Source organism: Pleuronectes platessa, chromosome 14 (assembly GCF_947347685.1).
Source record: "Pleuronectes platessa chromosome 14, fPlePla1.1, whole genome shotgun sequence".
Classification (NCBI taxonomy): Eukaryota; Metazoa; Chordata; class Actinopteri; order Pleuronectiformes; family Pleuronectidae; genus Pleuronectes; species Pleuronectes platessa.
In genome coordinates, this window is record NC_070639.1 from 16,285,469 (window position 1) to 16,303,654 (window position 18,186).

An 18,186-nucleotide genomic window follows, 5' to 3' on the forward strand; every position below is an offset into this window, starting at 1 on the left:
TGTCACACTGAATCAGTGTGCAGCTCCGCATCCTTACATGGAGAGAGCTGCACACCCCCGCTCAGTGTTTATGTCTGCTCACCGTACAGCATCAGAGATGTCCGGGTGGAATTCCACAGCTGACACAAGCCAGAACTTTACTAGGAGGAGATTTATTCAATAATCTGTGCAGGAAAATATTATTTATCTGTTTTAATTGTTATAATTTTATTAATTTGTATGAACCAAAAGACTTGACCTTGAATCCAAGATCAAATGATTTTTTGCATTATAAAATTAAGATGATGAAACACACATGGGGCCATTTACCTGCATTATGATCTGTTTACTTGATAAGATCCAGTCTGTAAGATTTAGGGATGAAAGGAATCTATTGGCAGAAAGTGAATATAAAATAATCGTAGTGATGCTCTCACTAGTGTTTAATCATCTAAATTGCAAAAATTTTGTTTTCTTTACCAGAGAATGGGCTCTTTATATTGAAATACTTTATTTACATCAGGAGCGGCTCCTCTGTACGGAGGCTGCCATGTTTTTTACAGTCGTCCAAACGTTGAGATTTTATGCCAACTGAAGGCTAACACACAGAGGGGTACTGAGCTGCAACATGACACTTCACCACTAGATGTCACCAAATTCTACGCACTGAACCTTTAAGATTAGGTTAAGGTTAAGGTAAGGATTAAGTTAAGGATTAAGGTAGGCTAGGTAAGAGAAGGAATCACTCAATACCTGATTTATATCAATGAGTTCATAACCCAGATTCAATTTATAAATTTTTGTTCTTTTTCAATAACTGAATATTACAAAGATTTGATAGTGTATGTATTTATATAGGCCCACTGCTTTTGAAGGCGTAATATTGATGCTGCAGCACAAGCTTAGTTCCCGCAGCCAATCACTTTTTCATTGTCCAATGAAGGACGTTTGTCCTTTCAGACACTGTAGATTATTACAGATGACCTGTCTGTCTTTTCATGCCTCTGTGATTTTATTCATTTTTTAATGAGTCAAGGGCAGAGACACCTCTCTGCAGAGGCTGCGGCGAGGTCGTCATTCTGACTACAACTCTATGCTTCATTTCACTTTAGCATTTATAAAGCATGTATATACAAACATGATTTGATGAAAACATGGTGAGAGGCACTTACAAACTCTGAAGTGTGTAACTGCACTGTAATGTAATCTTTCCTTCAAGGACTCCCTCCATTACAATAAATCTGTAATGTTTCACACTGGGATGCAATTAGTGCTCTAGTGCAGCTTTTTTAAACCGCAATTATCCATTCCTTTTTGTGTAACCAGCACCTACTGGTGTATGTTCATGTTGTCAATGCTGGTAAGGAAAAATACATATTTATGCTCATCAATTTGCAGCATTAAGGCTAAAACTGGAGATGTGTTCAGTGGAGACCAGGAGAGAGGAAGCTGCAATCTTCAATACAAGGATGTTAGAGGATATGAGGAGACCTGACCTCACATAAACCATTTGTTCTTTATCTAGTTCTTCTATCCTGCAAATTCATTTGGCGCTGCAGCTGTTCACACTTCAAAATACCTGAACTCCACAAAAATCTAATCCTTCCGTCCTCAAGTGCATTAAAGGCTGGGAAAAGAGACAGGATTACTGCCTATAAGCCTTCAATCTGGATATGATATAATGGTTTACACCGAGCCAATTAAAAAGGCCAATAAAGCTGTTGTTTTGGACATGGTCCCAGGCTTTAACTCTGCGAACAAAACAAGTTCAGCAGGGGGTAAGTGTGGGAGTCTTTAGGGACTGGATCTTTACAGGTATGTTTAAATCAGGCCACATGCACAAACACACCCACACACACAGAGTTGCATGACACTGTGTAACTATCAGCAGTAATGCATTAGTGCAAGCTGCTCAATAGGGGCTCAATTAAAGAAATGCAGCCTTACATGTATTGACTTCCTCAAAGGGCACTGCTATTTATAGAACACACAGTGTGTGTGTGTGTCTGCGTGTGTGAGGGGTGGGGGTGCATTCCTGAAGAGATGCTGAGTGGGCAAGTGGGCGATTAAGAGCGAAGCAGGCAATCTGGGAGTGTTTTTCCTGAGCAACACTCTTTTTCTTTTTTTTATGTTTGCTCCATCCAGATAAACATTCACAGGTGGAGAAGCTGCATCATGCTGGTGGGGAACAAACTCACAGGGTTACAATGAAGATGAATACTTCTAAGAAACTGAAGTGTTGTGAGATTCATGCTGATAACAGATATTATCACCAATATGCTCTCAAACTTGTTTGAGTATGCGGATGAAAGTATTTGACAAATTTTTTAATTGGGTAAAAGTCCAATGAAAACCAGCAACAGACAACAATATAAATAGACCCAGGATTTAATTGTTCCCGCTTGAAAAGGCCTCTGCATTTGTTTTTAAAGGGCTGGGAAACATGGCCAAAAATAACTTCAAGAAGAATCATATCAGTCTATATCAATACTCACCCCGGTGTATATGTACATTATTAATTATTTTAAGTTAAAAGACTGATCTTTGCTCCTCAGCAGAGAATGAACAACCAAAAAATGTTTCACAATTCTGATGTAGGTCAACAATGTGTCATATTTCCTCACTATATTTATATACAGTTTAATGCACTTTTGTCACATTGATATTCATGAAAATTATATTGTAAACATTTCTGCTATATGTTTATTGCCCGGTCCTCATTATTTATATAATAAATTACTAATGTCAATAAATGTAAACATACCGCAATACTGCATTTATAGTGTATAGTTTTCTTTTTCAATTGATTCAGATTGAATTAGTCTCAGTTGATAATTTGATATTCATAGAGAATAGTGGCTCCAAGTAGAAAAACATATTAGCACAAGATGGACAGAAGTTTCCAGATAATACGCAGAGCCATAATGCTGTGTTATATAATATTATATCGCTGGTGGAAGTGGAACAACAAATTGTGTTAGATGGTTTCACACAGACAGGAAATAGCTATTACAGCTGGCCGTCATCTTAACTGGACGGAGACTCAATCATGGTGCTGCCTGCCGGTGAAAGACTTCATCCTTGCAGCTGTCATACAGCACGACACGTGGGAATAATCTAAAGGAAGAAATGAAAACAGCTGCTTGTAGCTGTAACTTCATTAAAGTAACTGTTGGACGTGCAGAGTCGCCTGGTTTCACACTTTCAAACTAGATTTGCCACTGTCTTCAAGAGCAGTGCGCGAGTCAGCCACCAGGGGGAGAGCACAAGCTGCAAAAACATTCCAGTGAGATTCATAATGCCTTTCAGCTTTTCAATTGGTTCCACTCATGCTAAAGTCTATTAAAGCGTAATAAAAGATCCCAGATAAATAAATGATCTGAGCAGAGTGTTGAAAACTTCACTTCCTGCCCTGCAGTACCAGGGAGGCGGGACCTGGCTTCTCAACCAATTAGAAGCCTGGATCCGGGGCCTGCACTCAGCCTCTTCCTATGTTTGCTGCAGCATGTGAACGTTAATGTTGACTGTGCATCAGATGTATTACTTGAGTAAATTACTGATATTTGTTAAGTTGTTGATGTTTTTTATTTCTTTATCTATTCTTTTTTTATTCTTGCTTTCACTTGTCTTTAAGCCATTTAAATCATTTAGAACAATTAACCACTTGTGTAGGAAACCTTTGGAAAGATTACTGGAAAAGAAATCAAACTGTTTAATATCTGTTCTCTGGTCCTGATGAGACGTTCTTTGATTTTCTAAGCTGAAATACATGCATGATGGCAGCTCGGTGTTTTTGCCCTGTCATCTCACAGCACAGACCTCATTTCTAGATGTCCTGTTGCTGGAACCTCGAAATTGCTCATTCTGTATACGTCTGTCTCTCTGTGTTGATTTGCCCGATGATTGCAGCATCGGGCTGCAGCAGCCGCCTCTGACCCTGATGGATGAATGTCTCTTCATTCTCCAAGAAGCAGAATCTGATAGTGAGCATTAAGGCTGCCATCTCCTTCCGCTCCTCCAACCATTGTCATCCACTATCAATGCGTCTAGCCCCGTTTTATCCTACCTGTCATTTAATTTCATCTTCCCTCAGCACAAAATAATTCCTTTGAAAAAAAACTCCTTTTCATTTTCAGGGGTTTAGCAGAGGTTGCAGGGAGTGAATGCTTCGTGTTCTACGACGTCACATGACCCTGCTTGAAAAGCATATTAAACTGTGCGCTAGTCACTCGGTTTCAGAGGTTCAGCATTCTCTGCTGTCTGCACAAAATGCTTTTATGGGTCAGTTTTCTGCAGATGAAAGCAACGTGCACAATGGTTTTTATGACAGTGAGCACCACCGAGGACAAAAGACAACTCCTCTGAAATCAACGGTTGGTATGAATTTCACTCATTCATGCTTTGCAAAGAGCCATAATTATTAGCTTTGGCTTAACAATTTGCATAATCAAAAGGTTTGAAACCAGACAACAAATTGCTGAATTAAAGGTTTAGTTGTGACATGATTCCCTCAAGCCGAAATCTGACAGATCGGTTGCTGCTTTGGATTGTTAACAACAGGCATACAGTTTCTGTAGCTTGAAACGGCTCAATATTTAAACTGCTGCAGACACGTGACCCATACAAATCCTAAAATAGGCGATAAACTCCTGTTTGCTTGTTTTTTTCGTTTACAGTTAAGTTGGATCAGAGATACGTGTACGTGCTTTCACACTCAAAGAGACGAATGTGTGAAGAGAACTGAGGCAGGCAGATTCACGGTGAACTCTCTGCAACCTCCCAGCTCTTTGCAAGCCGCTTCTGTACGGCAGCTCCCACCCATTGATATCAGCACTTCTTTCTTTAAATAATTCATCAGTAAAAACTCACGCTGCTACCTGTATCTCTGAGGATACCCTACTGTACACTGGCATTTGATGATAATGATGAGGACCAGCGGGGGTTGCAAAGCAGCACATCCAACATTTACTGCGGTGATTAATAATAAAGGATAAACAAACTCTCGTGATGCTTTTTGGCAGCTGAACTGCTACTTGTGTAAACCTTTATTGCCTTTATTTATTACTTCATTGAAGCACTTTGTCGGGGCTGTATTGAAAAGAGAAGCTGTAAATCTAAAAGCAAATTACCCAGCAGCATCACTTGTATCGATACATATGATTCCTATCTAGTGTATATTTATGATAATGTCGGGTTTTAATGTGTTGCATATTAGAAAAGGCTCAGAGGAGGCAGAGCGTCTGAAATGTGTTTCCCTCCATTATCAGCTTTGGCTCGTTCTCAGTCAGATGATCGTAAGATAACGTTGAGCATCAAACGCTGTTCTTTAGCAGACCGCATCCAGATGAGAAACTGTAACACGTTCCCTTAACATCAAAACCACCATCACCCCTCCTCCCCGTCTCCACCGAGCTATGAGCATGGTTTTAACCAGACTTTCTTCCCTCCCACAACATGCTTTGGAGATCTGGTTCCCCCTGGGATGAAGAACTGATCTTTCATGGACATGGGAGAGAAAATATCAAAGAGCATATCTGAATGTGAAAGCCATGGAGATGTGAAAAACCGCCGGCTTTGTGTGAGCCAAAAAGTGAACATGAATATGAACATAATGGACCCGCGAGTGACAGGGGCAGAAGCAATTAAAGCAAAGTGGCTGATTAGTTCCCTTGTTATCATTTCTCCGTTGTTCAGATGCAGAAATACTGGCGGAGGCGTCATGTGGAGACGAGTTGTTCGGAAAAGACCAAATGTGCTCAATTAATTGGTCAAAACTCCAAATAGAAGCAACATAATCATATAACGGCTTCGGAAAAGCTGCTCATTAAAGACACAGAAAAACAAACTCGCACTAATCCCGTTAAAATCGTATTTCTTGCCTGGGATTAGAGCTTCAACTAAACAGCTGATCGGCGAGTGGAACCTCAGACCACCACTATCCCTGGTGTGTCCCTTTACATGCAACATTAAGCCGATGATATGGTTAAAAGCTTTGCGCATTTCTACATTTTCACACAGAAACGTTTTTCTCTTGATTAGTTAACAGTGAATTCTTGGAGAATTGGAGAACGAGCAGTTCAAGGACCCAGAAAGTCGTTAAAATATACATCAAGGTGAATGGATTTTAGGTGTTGATCCCTTCATCGCTGTATTTGCTGTTTTAAAACTCTTGAAAAAATGTATCTTGTGAAATAAAAGTTGGAGGATTGTGTCAGTTCGGTATGTTTCGTTTTTTTTCTTGACAGAAGGATGTCCATGTAAAACTTTAAAAACTTTTTTTATGAAGAAGAATAAAGAGAATCCTTCAACCAACGTTTTTGGTAAAGTCCAAACCAATCCCAAAAATGGATTGGGGTGAAAACATAAGTTCTTTTGGCAGAGGTAATGATGCAATTAGAAGGTTTTGATCATCAGAAAATAGGCCTTTCAATGTATAATCTGTTCACCAGGTCGTTTAGAAAGATCAAGATCAGTCTATTGGTATCATATTCATACACATGTCATAGAAATTGGACTTAAAATAACCATTTTCCAACCAATCCTGAAAATCAAACAACTTTGACTTTTATTCAATCCACGTACGGACATCAGAGATGCATTTGGAAACAAACAAGAACATGGTATTATTCCAGTGCAGTTAAGATTAGATGTTTGTGTTCTTTCAACTGTCAGCTGGTTCATAAATCTTTCTCCTCCACGTGAGATAAGGCCTGAACTTACTCCTCAGACAGTGGTGACTCGCATGACCAGCTCTCGTGTGCTATTGATGGGTTCGCCGCGGGCCTCCGGCTGCCTCAGGTGGCTGAGGAGGTGGAGGATGTTGTAGGGACAGTGTTGGTCTGGCACAGTGCTGCCACTGGTGGGGTCCATGTGTGCTCCCAATCCTCCCGCCGCCGTCACCACGGTTGAAGAGGTGGACCCGGCGGCCGTGGAGGCGACCACCATGAGCGAGGAGTTGGAGGTGGACGCCCCGAGCCCAGTCTGAAAGCCCTGACTGGGCTGGGACACAGTCCTGTTTAGGGTCGTGTCCTTCAGGTCACCGCAGTCCATAGACTTATCGTAGTTCAGGACTTTCCACTGCTGGTTCACAGCCTGCCAGCGGTGGAAGATACGAAACACAGAGGGTCCCTCGTGGACTATTAGTGCTGTGGAGCAGAGCATCAAATGGACAATGTCACTGTCTGGCAGCCGTCTTAATGACACCACAAAGCAAACTATACCTGCGCCTGGAAGATTCACTGCACTAAAGCCTGCAGAAAGTATTAGCCGAGGTAGAGGCAGAACAAAACAACTCAGCTTTGAAAGGGTTGCACGATAACCCCGAGATAAGATCTTCACTTCTTACAAAACCTGTAGACACGGCACAAATTATGACACTGATACTCTCCACTTCTGGATTTAGGTTAGCAAGAGTGATGCATCTGTTCTCTGGGGGCTGTTCGATAACATCTTATCACGGTTCAAAATTGCTTATTGATTTGTTCATTGAACTGAGCATATGGAAAATTGAAATCAATCTGTAACAGTAAATGCTTGGAACCGGCGATGTCACTGCTTTTTTTCATGTTACAGTTATGTAGAGGGAAATACAGAATTTAGAGTTTGTATTTTTTAATATATATTCAGTTATTTCACATTCTTAAGCATATAAACATTTAACAATGTATCTGTCAAATTCTTAATAATATAGTTAAAATTATATAAATAATATCTGCATAAGAGAAGTTATGCTTTTTAAAATCACTGTACATGGACAAATGTTTATTTTATCTGCTTACATCTACTTTATAATTAATTTATTATATGTTTACATAAATAAATATAATGTAAAATTCCAAAAACTAGGAGTGGTTTCAATATATTTGTCCCACTGTGTAAAGAGGTAGTATTCATTTTACAGCCAACAAATGATAAATAATAATGTACTTAATTTGAGTTATAGCTTAATTTCTCCCCTGACATAAGAGTTTACATATTGCAACAACTACAGTGACATCAGTCTGCCACATATGGACATGGATTACATCATATCCTGCAGAGTTTATTGATAAAATCCCACTTCTTCTCCTCCGTTTTTCTTCCACTCTCAACTTTGTGGATAAGTGAACGTCAGGGCTTAAAATCTGCCCGGTGACAAGTTAATCTCTGTACAGTGCAGAGTCAATGTCTCCACAGTCAACCCTTCGTCATCAAACCGGAGAGGATCAATCTCCTCTTCCTCTCATCCCGCTCTCTGCTGCAGAGGCAGTTAAACGTTTTGATGCGACATGCATCACACACAGTCGTCCAAATCACGAGGAGGCCCTCGGGCTCCAGAGGACGATGAGTGGATTCTACAAGTTTCAATTTGGATACACAAGCAAATTCAGAGGATAATTGAAAATGTTTAAATGCATCTTTTATTATTTTTGGACACGTTGGTCGTCAGTGTTTGCATCAGAGTTTGACACAAATAACTTTTATTATAAAGTGAAATGTATTTTAACGCGGACAGTAACAAACACTTTTTAATTAGTTTAATTATACAAGAAACTTTCTTCATTAACTTGAATATAGTAACTGTTTTGTAATAATATTAAGACTAATCAAACAATCATCCAGGCAATATTAATAATAAACGAAAACGCTCAATATTGATTTTAGGTTGTTGGCTATGTGTTATAGATGAATTATTAAATGCCAATAGAGCGAAAACGGTTCATGGCGTCCTCAGTAATTTGTGCACAGCCGGCGGGTTGAATTATTGACTCTACTTAGGTTTGCTTTTTGAAATCGCTTGAATAATGTGAGCGAACTGGACACACTTAACATTCCTGTAGTAAACCAGTGTTGAATGCAGCACCTCACCGATGCACACGACATCCATGAAGCCGTACATGCCGTAGCAGATCTGAAAGAGCAGGTCCTGTCGCTGCCAGCGGGCGGACGGGCTGAAAGACGACCACACCAGCCAGGAGATACTGGCCATCAGGAACAGGGAGCCCAAGATGGCTGCTGCTATCTGCACTTTCTCAATCACCGTCAGGGAGATGGCCTGCCACTGCAACAAGACAAAGACCACAGTGATGCTTAGCTGACTCTTATATCACTTTTAACTTGGGAAATCATTGTTGGAAAGATGCATGAAGATAGAGATGCGTGCCAAAACAATTAAGAAATTATAATTCTGTATTAGAGATCGGAGGTAAAAACAATATTTGAATTCCTCAGGCCTCAGTCTTCTGGTTTCAAGCACAGACTGTAAACATGGATGATGTGTCTCCACTTCCTCCCACTATGCAGAAATGAAGCCAACATATCTTGAATACGAACGCAACCATCTTGTGGAGCCAGAGTTTGGGTGATGGTGCAGCAGTAGCAAGTTTCAATTGTCCAATCCAAAGTTAGTCTCAACTGTCAATCATGACGTTTCATGAGCATTTTAACACACATCAGTGTGATAAGAACTACATAAGAAAATTTGACTTGACTTGTTTGGTCCATGTTCCATCAACTTACATGGAGGAGGTCTTTTTTAATCTATACTGCAGTCTGCCAGCAGGTGGCGTTCAAGAGGCTTTGGCTCCTTTTTTGGGAGCTGACCTGTAACCCATCATTATTTACAGTCTATGATTTCAGTTATAATTCAACTTGTAAATATTTTCACACACTGTGATGCAACCTTGAACGTTTTTAATTTCACTCTTTTCCATTGTCTCACCTGCAGTGGATTCTTGGTGCTGATGGCGATGACCTGATATTTGTAGTAGCAGAGCTCACAGGCCCAGGACCCTCTCTCACTGATCCACTTGATGAGGCAGGGCTGGTGGGTGCAGCGTACTGACCCACAGCACCGACATGGGCTCAGGAGCTCCCCCTGCAGGAGAGACCAAGAGCCAGTGAGTCCTAGTGAGTCCTAGAGAAGCGTTATAAAACCATTTAATTTTTTTTCACTGTCAGGACATATCTTGAACAACAATCTGTGCTGCCGGTGGTGAATCAGGAATGTACCTAACAAGCTGAGCTGTGATGTAAAGAAAAATTCAGCCTGGGTTACATTTTAAGCAGCAGTACAGATATTTAAATGAAAGAGACAGAGAGAAAATGCTGTATCGATCAACGTCATAACCCTGGAGCCTATAAGAGCAGGAAGAAATATCTCAGACTGATAATCATTAGTTTTCTGATTTCATTAACCCACAAAAATATGTGCAATACTGCAGGTTACTCTATACACATTGCAGTTCTTGCAGTTGTTTGTGCTGGATTAAGCTTTTCTCCCTGTCTTTCCTTTCCTCTCCGTCTCCCCCTGCTCTAAAGAGAAAATATAAAACTCTGCCTCTGCCTAGATGTCCTATATTTCTCGTCTGTTTATTTTATAATGCTGCTAACTGTCAGTGAGTCGTGGTGTTAGGATGACTGAGAGCATTTCAAGTGCCCTCTGTCCTCACTGCTGAAAAGCTGGGAATGCTTGATTTCACAGAAAAACAAAACCTTCACCTCCACACCTCAAAGCTGTTAGAGTAAAGGTCGGTTTTTGAAAAGAATTTGAGCAAAGCAATATCATCAACTTGCTGTTGAATGGATTCTGATAGGTCAGCAACAGTGTTAGACTTGTGAACTCATGTGAATATTTATCATTTTTATATTTAGCAATGCTGTCAGGTAACAGTGCTGAGGTGTAGCGGCCGTATACTTATACTTACAGCCTAAAGGATTCTGGGCCTCCATTTTAAGGATCTAAGTGCATGGTGTAAAGTGCATTTAGGGGCCAAATCCACCTTTGTCAGTTTAACTGCAGAAAAAAAGTTTGCTACAGTTAAATTATTTAAAAGGATTGTACTTACAGTTCCTTTATAAGCATGGTTGTGTACTGGGTGTAACATGCAATAAACCAATCTCCAGTGTTGTGCATGAACGAACGCAAATTAACGCGCTCATTGAACACGTTTACTTTTATGAGAACGATGAACTGAACGCAACTCAATGAGGTCTCATATACAGATGGCAAGAGAAAGCAGAGAGGGATTTTTACACACTGTCTGATAAAGATTCCGACAGTAAAGGCAAGGGGTAGTGATGGATAAGGTTTTCTTTAACAAGTTAAGTCTTTCATTCTCACTTTCGACCTTAAAACTATAAAATGAACTGAACTATGAACTAGTTCAGAATTTAAATGGTGAACTATGAACGTGAACTATTCATGTTTACTTGTATGAACTGAACTTTGAACTAGTTCATGAGAGGTGTGAACTTGCACAACACTGCCAATCTCCCATTCCCTTTAAAAGTCCCGTGCACTTGCCTTGGGCAGATTGCTGTTAGAAGGGCCGATGTGCCAGGTAGTGAGAGAACGCTTCTCTGCAGAGGGAGCGCTTTCACTTCACCCACAACCAAACCATCTGTGTGTGTAACCAGCAGCTGTCGGCACCTGCCCATAATGCTGCCTTAAAAATAACAGTGGAATTCTGCAGCACTGACTTCAGACCAGGTACTTATTGGTCAAAAGAAATATCACTTTCCCTTGAGATAGAACTATGCCTGATCACACTGCATTTTAAGCAAAACCGCTAAAATGGACACCAGTTTACACGACATGGGCGCTGGACCAGAAGATGACAACTGTGTTGATCTGAAACTAACAGAGGTCCAAAGAAAAAACACATCAGCTACAGAGACAACCTGAAATTCAGAAAATGACTCATCATAAGATCAATTTGTATTCAGGCATATTCTTTACCCATCATTATTGTCAAGCTGCATTTAGTCTGAGGAGCCCATGGGGGGACTATAATCTCTCACCATGGACTCCAAGCTTATTAAAATACATCAGTGGTTTTGTCATAATGAATATAAAAAATGGCTCATAATATACAGGCTTAGTTGCCACCATATTTAGGTCCTGACCTTCAGTTTAAGAACCTTGGATCAATAAAATATCAAATTCAAAACAGGACAAAACTTGTTCAGATGGTTTAATCTTAATGGGCCTGAACAAAAAACATGTTGTGAATGGAAAAATAAATTAGCCATCTGCTGCAAGAAATCCCGCCGCCTCAAGCTGTGGCGTTCAACCCAGAGTATTGTTAATTTAGTATTCAGCATTCGCTATTGCTCGATACCAAGAACATGGCACAGAGATTGTGGGAAAAACATTCCGTGAGATTCCAAATTATTTTTTTACGTGGCATCATTGTGCCGACAGACGGAGCAGTACCCGGGCCGAGGAGAAGGGAGGGAAACGAGGGGAGATAGAGGGAGGAGAAAAGGCCCCTCTACAGATGGCCGGGGTGGGAGTGTATTGGCAGGAGCACCAGAACACTTCTGCCGTGTCCAGTGGGACTCAGACTGCTCACTGTGACCGGCCCGTTCACAGCCAAGAGCTGACACCCAGATCACTCCAGTACAACTGAGACTGGAGAGGGAGCAAGAAAAGCCGATTACAAACGTGGCATTGCAGCAAGTGGCAAACAAATGTCCTTTTTGTTGATCCATCAGTTATGATTATTGGAAAACAAAAACACATGTATTGAAAAGAAGACAAATCTGATCGCTTTGGTTGTGCAATTATCCTAAAAACACCCCAGTGCACCCAATTTTCTCCGTGTAAAATCGGATCCACTTTCAATGCATATAATGACACGAGGCTAAATTAGAAATGGACATTCACAATTCTTACGGGTCTGGAATCGATGCAAGTGAACTCCATTAACTCCAGGCGAAGGGAAATCGTGTTATAATAATCTCGCTCCCACAGAAACTGAATGAAAGCGATTTTAATGACAGCCAATGACATTCAGGCCACGAGCGTTTCTTTAATAAGACGCTGCAACACTGCAGCCATCTGAGAAACAGCTTCACGTGTGCATTTTAACTATATTCAACAAGTTAGAGGGAAAGAAGTCTCATCACTGGGAAATGAAACTGAGGGTCATATAATTTCAAATGTGTTTACCTATAATGACTGCACATAAAACATATGCTGGGGCACCTTCCTTATTGCTTATTTTACGGGAGCCATTAGGGAAACAGCGACAGTTAATGGACCTTATAAAGAAACTGAATAAACCAGGTCTTCTAATTTGAATTCAGGGAACCCGAAGCTCCTGTCTATAGACTTCAGCATAACCAAAACAATTTTGTCTGTTTATATCTCATTCCTAACAAATGGCAGAGGAGCCATCCTACATATGATGCATAGTGCCTCGCCACAGTGGGGACATATAGAAAAAAAAAACATGCTAGCTTGACCCCTGGAGGCTTCTCATTGTGCTGCAGACAAACAAGCTGTGCCAGTGCATTATACGTGTTATGATGTAGAATGGGAAGCTGACTTTATTTTCACAGTAGCAGGGACTCCCATATTCTCGTCATGCAGCTGAAGTGAAGACAGTGCAGTTGCAGCATTAGCCCCAAAGGCCACTTCAATGTAATAGCGCATGACACTTCAGAGAGAGATCCCTCACACGCAGACCTATTCAAACATTTTTCTTCATATAATTCTTTTTAAATGTCTCTTTTATACGTCTGTGCACAACGTGACTATTTTTTGAAAAATTTCTATAATATGTAAATACAACAATGCAGAGAAGATGCTTATTCATCAGGTACCAAGGTCGAGATTGGTCTGAAAGCACAGGCTCAAATAAAGCCAATGGTCCCAGCGAGCGAGCCACAGTCCTCTGCAAAGCCTGTCGCTGACCTTTAGCTAAACTGAACTGAGAATTCAATCGAAACATGTTTCAATATAGCTGTAAATTCAGAAAATAAAAACGGTATTTATGTTACAGACATACATTTATGATCTTTTGTCTGATATTGGCTCAGCAGCTCATTTTTTTCTTTTTACTTCACCTTATGTATATATGTCTGGGGAAGTGGTCTGGATGTAAGGGTTGGTAAAGGCAATTTCTCTATCCATCTATTTCAATTGAATAGAATAGAATAGAACATTTTCATACTGTATATTGAGAGACTTACTTAATTCTTATTCTTTCCATTCGTGATTCTACTGTAAGAGATTGAGAGAAGAATCAGCTCTTGATTTGTGCAATCAAAAGTTTTATTCAAAATTACCATCTAATTATGGAATTGCGAAGAAAGGATAATAAAATGTTCCCTCAAAAAGACTGTTACTTTAGAAGGTATCCAGTTGATTTGATTTACAGGTGGATGAAGGGGATGACTTCATGTCAAATAATGAGAAGAGGAATGGAATAGAAAGAGATATAGAGACCAATAAGTCATTAGATATACATTTAAAGATAAAAAATATCTTATCGAGGATAGATAAAAATGAGAACTTGAAAAAGAACCATGTCATACTAAATCACAGTAAAATCCATTTTTCCAATTGTTGACTCTGTCAGGCCCGTTTTTTTTGTGACATACTTAAAGAAAAGCTGTCTCTCGACTCGAGTATCTGAGCCTTGAGGCTGGAAGTGTTTTGAAGGTGGATTGTCAGATCAGATATTGGCTACCTTAGTCCATGTGACATCCTAACGGCTACAGGGGAATAGAGGACAGCTAATGTCACCCACTGCCTGTATCACACTGTGACACACCGACAGTCCACTCATTCCTCTTTTCAAATGCAGATCCATATTTGGACTTCGCCCAAACCAACAGAAGAGGCGACTGGGAAAAAGGAAGGCCCGGTGATAGATAAGAAGTCGCATAATGATAGGATGGCATAAAATAAAAAGGTTATTGACCGGCTGCAGTGTCTTGAGCAAGCATTGACAACATGAGCTGGAGGAGACCATGGGAAATACGTAACAAATCTAAAATCAGTAGTTTTGTATGCACTGCTGAATGTGCTGACTATCTGTTGAGTTTTTCAATAAAAGAAAAGAAAAGCAAGGATGAGGCCTTGTCTTCTAATCTCATGGGTAGACCCATGTCAGAAATAATTACAAAGACAGAGCTCAGAGGTGGATGATGCACAGAATCACTGTTGGAGTAATTAGTTGATGAAACACAGGGAGATTAATGCAATGACCATGAAATCATACACTAAACCTGCTGCTCAGGTAAAAGAAAGTCCAGAGTGAGAACAGACTGCTGGATACAAAGTCCTGTTCTACACCTCAGTTAACTTGCTTCACATTCTTTAATAACCTCCCGTCCTCCATTACATTTGGTGAGGTGTGACATATTTGTCAATGTGGTCTCAAAGGCTCTGTCAAGCAGTGGAACTAATGTCAGCAAATTGTTAAGCGCCTGCTTCTCTGTTATAATTTAATATTACTTATTGTGTCATCTTCTCTCACAGTTTCCCTCGGCTGATTGATGCAGTGTGACATTATCATCAATACGGCCCAAAGGGTGAAGGTACACAGGGAGATTAACTACATGGCTCTTCCCTTCTGTTCCGTGCACATCATTTCTTTTTAGCTGTTTCCAGGTGGTGAATGTGAGCGGCAACGTGAAACATTGTTTTTTTTTGCTTGCAATGATTCATAAGGATTCCCAGTGTTTGGCTATAATGAGTTGTTACTTCTTCGCTGTGTATCCACTTGTCACATGGAGACGAGGTAATCCATGATCCTCCTACCACTATAGCTATGGCTGTCTGTTCATGGCATGAAGGGGGAGGAGAGCAGGATGCAGAGGGATCCCTGCTAGGAGGGTTCTCCAGCTGTGTGGCTGCATTAACAAGACACAGGGAGTGGATGCTCTCACCGGAAACGAGGTAAATCCTCATAACAGGAAGTCTGCAAAGAACAGATGCTAAACCAGGAAGGATCTTCAGTAGACTTGTGTTTCTGGAACCCGTTTCACCTCTCATCCAAACGGCTTCTTCTGTTCTGGAATACTGGAAAGTCCAGTTGCCTGCTGAGCCTTGTGCAACTCATGACCAATTTAACTAAGAATCCTCACAGGAAGGATGATTCTTGATCTCAATGCGCAACATTTCCTTCACCTGGGTCTTATAACCTATGAGTTTGTCGTTGCAAATAGTTGTATTAGTATATTTAGATAAGGCTATATCAATATTTGTTTACTTTAAGAGGAACTCCATAGGAGGACGATCGATAAAAACATGAAAACAGGTTTTTTTTGATAGAAGGAACATTTTTCTTTGACTTACTTGCTCTGGTCCCTGGAAGCAGATCCTGCACAAAGGCGTCCTGAAGCCACTCTCCGTGTAGCTGGTGAGGGAGAACCTCTCCTCCAGCTTGCCTTTCGAGCAGTCGTCGGAAGAGCTGCTGCAGCCGCGCAGAGCCGCCGACAGCTCCGCGGCATCCACCCAGCCAGCTCGATCCCCGCCCGGTGGCCCCGCGGCCCCCGGCTCAGCACTTGGCAAATCAGTCCGGTCCCCTGCTTGCTGGTGGCTCCCTGTAAGCGTGTTGTTGTTGTCGGGGACGGCGACGCCTGTCTCGTGGCTTTCCGCGGTTTGGCCGCTCATCGGGGTCAGGGGAGGGAGCGGTGTCGGCGGCGCCGGTGGCCCGAGCAGGAGCACCCTCAGGTCCCCGAGCAGGACGCAGCAGCGGCTCTTCAGCATGCCCTGGCTGCGCAGCATCAGGCTGGCTCCCTGGAAACAATCTCACGGCACCGTGCAAAGGTGCTGGAAGACAACACCGAGCACCGTATGTGTCCCCGTCATGAGCAAACACTTCTTCATATGTTGTGAGATGGGATGGTGGGGGCAGGAGGGGAAGTCTTTTCCAGCGTCAGTTGGGGTTTTAAATAATCACCCTTGTAAGTTTTCTTATCTTCTGACTTTTATTGTCTTCCCACGAGGATGCAAATCCAAAGGGCAAATAAATCCCATGGATGCAAACAAGTGTCTGAAGCCATTAAGTTGAATAGACGCTACAAAAGGAAAGTGGAAATGTTAGATTGATAGGAATATGCATTCAAGTAATAAGGCTACGGCCCGTCCACTCAGTGTCCACTGACATGTCATGGCCTTGATGGGGAGGCTGCTCTGTGCAACATAAACTATCCAGACAAGCTGCTCCCTCCACATTCACTCAGACAACCAAGAATCACATTTGCCGAGAGCGGTACAGTCGATTTCAAATAGAATACAAAACAAAATGTCAGCGAACCGCTCCTAAAATTCAAATCCAACAACAGCGCATTTTCAAAAATCAACAGAGCTCCGATTACATTCGGCGTCTTGTGAGGATTTTACAGTAAATCAAATCAATCAATGGCCATGTTAGGAGGCGAGATCTGTCTTACCTGGCGAGCTCCACCGTTTTCTACACGACTCACTGTTTTCTCCCCCTCCTTTTCTATTCACGGGTATCCAGCCAGACTGCAGGTCGCTGGCAAGTCTGTGTGAAGCTTACATCCCCTCAATTGTGGAATCGCCCATGTGCCAGGGACAAGCCGATGTTTTTTTTTATATCTCTCGGTTAAAATCCCCCAACGCGATTGTCGGACTGTCCTGCTCCGGGTGAAAGCCTCCGTAGCCCCGCATCCTCCTGCGATCATTGGCTGCTGGCTCGCTGCTGCATCTTCAGCACCATGATTCCTGGGACAGCTCCCAGACGCCATACGTCACCAGCGCACGGTGATGCAAGCAGCCAGCTCATTACTAAAACTGTGCACTGACACAAACACACGCGCACGGGGTTTAATTACTTGTTGTAAGTTGATTATAGTTGTGTTAAAGAATTCATGTTTTTTTTTTTAATCCAAAGGAGATGTTTGCTATTTTCCATCATGCAGGCTGCAGATTAACTAAGCAGTTGCCATCAATTATTAATACTTAAACAATTAAATTATCAGGGAACTCAAGATAACATAAATTATTCATAACAGCTCAGTCAAATTGTGCCATTAATTGGCCAAACATCACTTACAGCTTGAAAGTGGCTGAAACCTAAAAAATTCCACACACTCGCTAAAAGCACCACATCTTTGTCAGTGTAAAAAGGAAATATAAACAGTGTTCAAACCCAGTGATGGAATAAGTACAGGCCTCTTTGTCTGCAGCAAACGTATAGCAGGGCTTCTAGAAACAGTTTTACTTCCACTTTTGATTAATCTGTTATCAGTTTCCAGTGTGATGGATTTTGTCTATAAATTCCAGAGCCTGGCTTTTACAACTTCCCAAAACCCAGGTAGGCTTATTCAAATTGTTTGTTTTGAAGCTCAGTTCACCAAAAGGAAAGACCATGAAAGCCAGCAAATAGTCTCACTTGAGATGCAGAGAGTTTCTTGTAGTTTTTTATAAAACACAACTAAGGATTAAATGGTTCTCTGTTTTTC

General features: G+C 41.4%; 1 protein-coding gene across 1 annotated transcript; it reads right to left on the reverse strand.

The window, feature by feature from the left end:
* Positions 1-6,702: 6,702 nt before the first annotated feature.
* Positions 6,703-16,483, reverse strand: marchf4b (membrane associated ring-CH-type finger 4b). The gene is made up of 4 exons (XM_053440388.1): positions 16,052-16,483; positions 9,680-9,835; positions 8,827-9,019; positions 6,703-7,124 (listed from the first exon to the last, which is right to left on the reverse strand). The coding sequence occupies exons 1-4, from the start codon at positions 16,481-16,483 to the stop codon at positions 6,703-6,705; spliced, it is 1,203 nt and encodes a 400-aa protein (XP_053296363.1).
* Positions 16,484-18,186: the final 1,703 nt, after the last annotated feature.

What these genes read in the sequence shown, in the direction of transcription:
- marchf4b (XM_053440388.1), bottom strand. Translation starts at nt 16,483, where the DNA reads ATGCTGCGCAGCCAGGGCATGCTGAAGAGCCGCTGCTGCGTCCTGCTC. An exon ending in GCTTCCAGGGACCAGAGCAA is followed by an intron (nt 9,836 to 16,051) that starts GTAAGTCAAAGA and finishes TCTCTCCTGCAG; the next exon opens with GGGGAGCTCCTGAGCCCATG. An exon ending in GCACCAAGAATCCACTGCAG is followed by an intron (nt 9,020 to 9,679) that starts GTGAGACAATGG and finishes GTCTTGTTGCAG; the next exon opens with TGGCAGGCCATCTCCCTGAC.